This window comes from Uranotaenia lowii, chromosome 3 (assembly GCF_029784155.1).
Source record: "Uranotaenia lowii strain MFRU-FL chromosome 3, ASM2978415v1, whole genome shotgun sequence".
In the NCBI taxonomy this organism is placed as follows: Eukaryota; Metazoa; Arthropoda; class Insecta; order Diptera; family Culicidae; genus Uranotaenia; species Uranotaenia lowii.
Window position 1 is genome coordinate 161,163,768 of NC_073693.1, and position 6,269 is coordinate 161,170,036.

At 34.6% G+C, this 6,269-nt stretch overlaps 2 protein-coding genes across 5 annotated transcripts in view; both read left to right on the forward strand.

Annotated features, from left to right (window-relative positions):
* The first annotated feature begins 124 nt into the window (after positions 1-124).
* On the forward strand, positions 125-2,350 carry LOC129754644 (40S ribosomal protein S17). Its single transcript, XM_055750811.1, has 3 exons — positions 125-270; positions 533-684; positions 2,039-2,350. Exons 1-3 carry the CDS (start codon positions 268-270, stop codon positions 2,277-2,279), a joined length of 396 nt encoding a protein of 131 aa, XP_055606786.1. The 5' UTR covers positions 125-267; the 3' UTR covers positions 2,280-2,350.
* Positions 2,351-4,186: 1,836 nt separating this feature from the next.
* Positions 4,187-6,269, forward strand: part of LOC129758716 (microtubule-associated protein RP/EB family member 1) — a 45,837-nt gene continuing 43,754 nt past the window's right edge. For 3 of the 4 annotated variants that reach the window (XM_055756316.1, XM_055756317.1, XM_055756314.1), the window contains exons 1-2: positions 4,187-4,448; positions 4,541-4,609. The gene's annotated coding sequence lies outside the window, so the exon portion shown is untranslated. The remainder of the gene's footprint in view (positions 4,449-4,540; positions 4,610-6,269) is intronic. The other variant, XM_055756315.1, reaches the window with a different exon arrangement.

The window sequence follows — 6,269 nt, forward strand, 5'->3', positions numbered from 1 at the left end:
AGATCGCCGGTGGAAACAAACATTTACATGCAGTTTACAGTCGATTTACAGTGTAAAGTAGATTTAAAGCAGGAATCCGAATTATAAATAAGTCTTTTTGAATATTTTGGCCGTGTTTTTAATGGTTTTTATGTTGGCTATGTTGGCAGCCCGATGAGTTTGACAGTTGACGTCTGTCAACAGAGGTAACATCGGAAGGACGTGACGTCATAGATTTCTTTTCCACACGTTTTCGTAGTGATCGGCAGCAGCAAATTTTAGATCAAAATGGTAAATTATCGAAATTTTTGCCTGCTCAAGTTCCCAGGATACTGAAATGATGTTCCGACCGATGGATAGGCATTCATGACAGTTTTTCCATTGGGTCATGTTACGGTTCCAGTGTTATTCGCGATAATTTCGTTGAAGAAAGTTTTGTATACATCGGCAAGAATAGCTTCATGTCAAAAATGTCGGCGGAAAACATTTCAATGCTTGGATCACGAAGGTGAATTACAGTCGGTTTATCATGTTAATTTATTTTCTGTTTTAGGGTCGTGTACGTACCAAAACCGTCAAAAAAGCCTCTAAGGTCATCATCGAGAAGTACTACACTCGTTTGACCATGGATTTCCATACTAACAAGCGTATCGTAGAGGAAGTTGCTATCATTCCGACCAAGCCGCTGCGTAACAAAATTGCCGGGTGAGTTTTTTTTTTATTTGAGATAATGTTGAATATTTTGAACATTCAAAACAAAATATTAGTGCAAAATTGATACGAAAATATTAATGGTAAACAAAAGGTTTGCGAACGTTTTACTGGAAGGTTTACCTTTAAGAAGTAGAGAATCTTCTACATAATCAGGGTATAATACCTATAAATTGTGGAGTTCTAGATGAAATCGTTTAGGTTCATGTACCGGATGAAACCGTAATGTTCGTTTTGAAAATTTTGACCATGAACATTCGATATTGTGGTAAGTGCTCATTGAACAGGTTGTTTCAAATTTCGGTATCGAATTTTTAATACGGCGAATGCACCAAGACCTTTGTTTTGAGAAAAACGCATTCCAAGTTTCAGAAAATAAAATCAATTTCCTATTTAGCTGCGTACAATCATTTTCCTAAATAAGTCGCTGAAATGCTTTTAAATTGATTTAATTTCATCACCCGATCGATAAATATAGCTTTTCCGTACCAATTACTTCAAAAAATTAATAAATATAACTGACCCTTTTACCACAGACTGGTGCTCTCGTTTTGTCCTTTCGCCAAATTGAGGGCCCTTTTGAATTGCAGAATGACTGTTCGCCTTTTGGATCACTCATTAAAGAAGCAATATTCAAGCAAATTTCGGCTTGAAAGCGGGTCCAAATGATCACATTAAAACATTAGCACATTCCCTTTTATTCGCGACGAAATTTTGAGGGGAAATGGGCGAATGAACTGTGGGATTACACACTCATAAAAAAAGCTATTCGCCTTATTTAAAAAATTAATTTTAACTTCACTAAAATAAGAAAAATTAAAAGGAGATCATATTTTCGGATGTAAAATAAAGAGTTTTACGCATTTATGTGATTATCTGGATTTGTGATATTCCGCAGGCCCTCTCCGACTTTAAAACTTTCTGCCTTGGAACCTCCGCTGAGGTCATCGATTTTGCTCTGCATGTTTTGTTGTCTTTGGGCGAGCAAAACAGGATCGACTACCGGGTCAAGGTCGTGTAGTTGCTCCACAGTCGAAGGATTCCACGACATGTTTGGAGTATGTGTTCCAATAGCCCGATGACTTCATTTTTACTGGATGGCAATAATTTTACAGTCAATTATGAAGTGATAAAAATTAAAACTGGTTCAATTATTTTGAATAACATTTAAAAATAATTAAAATGTTATTATTCTTATGATGATATATTTGAATCTTCTTAATTCAGTAGTAGGAGTAACACCATTCATGATTAACAAACCCGAAAAAATCAAATAAGATCTTCAGTAATTTGAAGTTTTATTATCGAGATGGTTTTTTTTAATCACCTCTTTTCTTTTTTTTCGCAGTTTCGTCACCCATTTGATGAAGCGTCTGCGCCACTCGCAGGTCCGAGGCATTTCGATCAAACTGCAAGAAGAGGAACGTGAGCGACGTGACAACTACGTACCCGAGGTATCTGCCCTGGAACAGGACGTCATCGAAGTCGACCCAGAGACCAAGGAGATGTTGAAGCTGTTAGACTTCAGTAACCTTCTCGTACAAGTGACGAACCCAACGGCCCAGGGTGGATACAGCAGGCGTAACTAGGATGTAGGAATCAGAGAACCCAGACCGAGGAAACGCGGTGTTGTTCTATCTCCAAACCTAATTGAGTAAAATTTAAAAAAAAAACGATGGAATACCATTAATTTTAGTGCGCAGCGAAAATGATCCTTCAAACAGAAAGGAGAATAAAAGCGATTTGAGGTATCCAAAAAAAAAAAAATTGTCTATGGAATCCAATTAATTTTTCGATGACCTTCCCTAAATTGGAAAATTATCTATGGTTTCTATTTCCTGCTTTCCATTCCACCCTACGTTGTGTTGAGGAAATTGGTTGGATAACTTCAATTTGATGGTCTCACCATAAGACGCTACTAAAATCCAATTTAAAAGTTTTTTCGTTATAGCCGATTTGGAATTTATCAAGAAATTTAGTAAGCTAAGACTAACATAATATCCATTAGGCAAATGTATTTTAGTAGTTTTCCAATTTTAATGAGCAGGAATATGAATAGACATATGTAGATGCATAGATTTTTAAAATAATAATTTAATGCAACAGGCTGATTTTTTTTAACTATTATGTTTAAAGAAGTCATTTAATCTATTTTTTGTAAATTTGAAATAAAAAATTTCCTACATTCAGATCTTCTTGCTCCTTTCTATGCAAGTATCGCCGACTGGTTAATCATGCAGTTATTGGGGCTTATTCTGCGACTCGAGTGACGTGACTCACGAAATTTCACTTCTTCGTCCTGACTCCAGAAAATCCTTCAGAAAAAAAAATAAATTTTGTGTATCGATGGGATCTGAAGACCAATAACAGCTCATCCGAACGAAAATTTCGAGGCTAGAGAGAGTATTTAAGCTAGCAAAACGATAGGTATGAAATTTCGTAAGTCACGTCACTTGCATCGCAGAATGAGCCCCATTCACGAAAAGATGAAATTATGCCAAATGTCATACTCCCAAGAAAATCATCATAAAGACCAATGTAGCATGCAGCATCTGGATCGCCGAAATAACACTTATAGCAGAGACATCTAGTGACAGGTGTGATCATTTTTATCCGGTACTTTCTAAAAGTTAGATATGCTTATAGCTGATTGTTTTTCAAAATAAAAATGGAAAATAATTGTAAAAAAATCAGCAAGAAATTTTAACTCATGAAATCTTTCGATATCAATAAGGAAATGATTGTGTTTTTATAATTATAATGATAATGATAATGATTACTCCTTTTTATTTAATAAAACAATCATGTATTTTCAATTAAAAAGAAGTAAAATTAATGCTTTAGAAAAGAATTAAGGTCTTAACGTACTTTATCTTAAGTTTTATTTAATTATTTTTTTTTAACTCGTAAATTATTTTTTTACGTTCGAAGTGTTTTTTTCATCGATGCTGGCTTTCGTGAAGGTGATTTAACATCTATAGATTTATATTGGAGAACTAAACAAATGGTTGAAATTCTACTGTGATAAATTGTTAAAAAATAACCATATTGGCAGTTCTGAAGGAAAAACCAAAAATGGTTATTTTGAACCATAAATGGTTAAATAAAAATGAGCGTGTATAAAAAAATCGAGCGACTGCATGCCCACAAAATCAATTTAATAATCAATAAAAGTAACATTGATAATTAGTTGATTTAAAAGAATCTCGAGCCAAGACTTAATTTTCAATTTATGTAGGTATCCGATATCATTAAAAAAAGGAACAGAGAAGCGAGCCGAACAATTTCGATAAAAAGATTTCCTTTAGTGCAAAAACGTTGAAGATATTTTCTCTGCTACTCTTGTGACATCTAGTGATTGGTGTTAAAGACATTAAATGTGAGATTTTATTCTAAATTGCAAGCCCCTCGGTGATTGCTGTGTAGAGAATTTCTCTCCACACATGCCACTCTACAGAGATTCGACTATGAAAAATATTTCGAAAAAGAGAGAACCAGACAGAAGAGTAACAGTTTGAGACTCGAACTCGCCTTGGTTGAACGCAAAAATTCGTCACGCTCGTCTCATCGTCGTGTCGGTGGAGTGAACGGTTCTTTTTTTCTTACACTGAAATCTGCTGGATATGCATACGGTGAATTGTGCATTGAAGAAAATAGTTCACCATTCGGCAAATTGTGGGTGTTAGAATTCGATACCTAGCTACAGTGGTTAATCGCAGTTCCAGCGTTCCTAAAAAACTGGTTTTTCTCGGTTATCGGTGCGAATAAGTTCAAATTTCTGGTCCCGGAAGTGTGGTTTTTCTAAAATTTTACTAGTTTTCTCATTCTTTTTTCTTACACGGCGAAGCAGATCATCCTCCGTACCAGACGAGAGACTGGCAGAAACCAGAGCTTCACAAGCAGAGTAATTTTTGCTAAAGTAAGTAGATGGAATCAAACTAACACATCCACGGTTTCATACCGATACATCAAAGCTTTCCGGTAAACGTGTGTCAATAACTAGGGTGGCTCGTTGAAAATGGAGGAAAAGATAGTCCCGTTGGACCAACAAAACGAAAATTCGAATAACGAGCAAAGATGATCAAGAACACTCCGTTTTTCTATTTTATTCTAGCATATAAAGTCTTGCTGTACATTTAAAATAATATTTACAAATATCAAGGATATGCGTAAGATTTTTTTCGTATCAAAACACTACTATATTTATTTACTGATTGAATTTACGGAAGCCTTATTAGGTCATGGAAATTCTAACCAGGTGAGAGTACTCAAACCTGAAATAGATAAGCTTCTATTGTAAACAAACGCCCTCTTCCGATTCAATCGAATTTAAATCATAAAAACGTTTGATAGAAATAATAGAAATCGTACTGATTGTACACAATTATCAAAAGGATAACAAAATAATATTTTTGCTGGGATTTTTTTGGCGCATTCACCTTTTACTAAAAATCGTAACCAAATATTCCTTGAATTATTGACTGATCTCTTTTGAAATTTTTGGAAGAGTTTTACTCTTAAAACTCGATATTACTTACGGTAAAATACCAAAAAACATAAAAAAAAACTATTTAATAAAGAAATGAAGAAGATGGAAATTTAGAATGATGTTCATAATATGGCAACTTGTCATTTTCAAATTTAAAAAAAAAAAACTAAAACCAAACACCAACAACAAAAACTTAGTCATTTCACTGATAAGTCTTTTTGGTAATGTACCATTCATCGCCCATTATGATATACTATCTTAAATATTTTTGTCGAATTTAGTTTCGATTGACCATTAAGTATTACATTGCTACAATATCGTTCAGAAATTTGAATTTTTAAATTCTAAAAATTAGCAAAACAAAATAAATTCATTATGTGAAGTATCTGACAAATTGAGGATTTGAAAAACATCTCAAACTTCAGAAACCGTTACTGAATAAACCCACAATTACAATAATATGAAATGTTTAAAAGATAGCTAGATAGTATCCGTTACTATTCATTCATAAACCGTTGAAAATAACATAATTTCATCTTCAAAGCTGCTGACGATTCAGGTCCTCTCTATTTACAGCCAAAGACCACATACGGTGCTATGCTAGTCTCCGAAAAAATGTGCGAATCGGCAAAGAGGGAGAGTTTGATTCACAGGAGAAAAATGTTTTGTGGCATGGCATCTTTCAGAAAATAAAAAAAAACGACCTCCTTCGTATGACGATGCGGTGTGGTAAATGTGACTCGTTTCATTTTGGTTCAGAGCTGTCAAAAATGGAAGTCAAATTTAATATCAGTTGTCCGATTTCTCGCTTGTTGTACCTGCGATAACAGTTTTGCTGTTGCTGGATTTGTGCTGTTAATAGATTGAATGTTCCATTCCATGAATCATCATCGGGACGGTATTTGCCAGTGCCAGTTTATCTATCTATATCATACCCGTGCAGGCAGGAGAGAACTGGCTGTGCAAGGAGAGAGTGCATTCATGACGAATCTGAACTGTTCGTTCATATATGTATGTAGGTACATGGTAACTACAAGCAGTTTGTATGTGTATGTCTTCCTGGTAGGTTTGTTGGTGCCGGAATAAAATA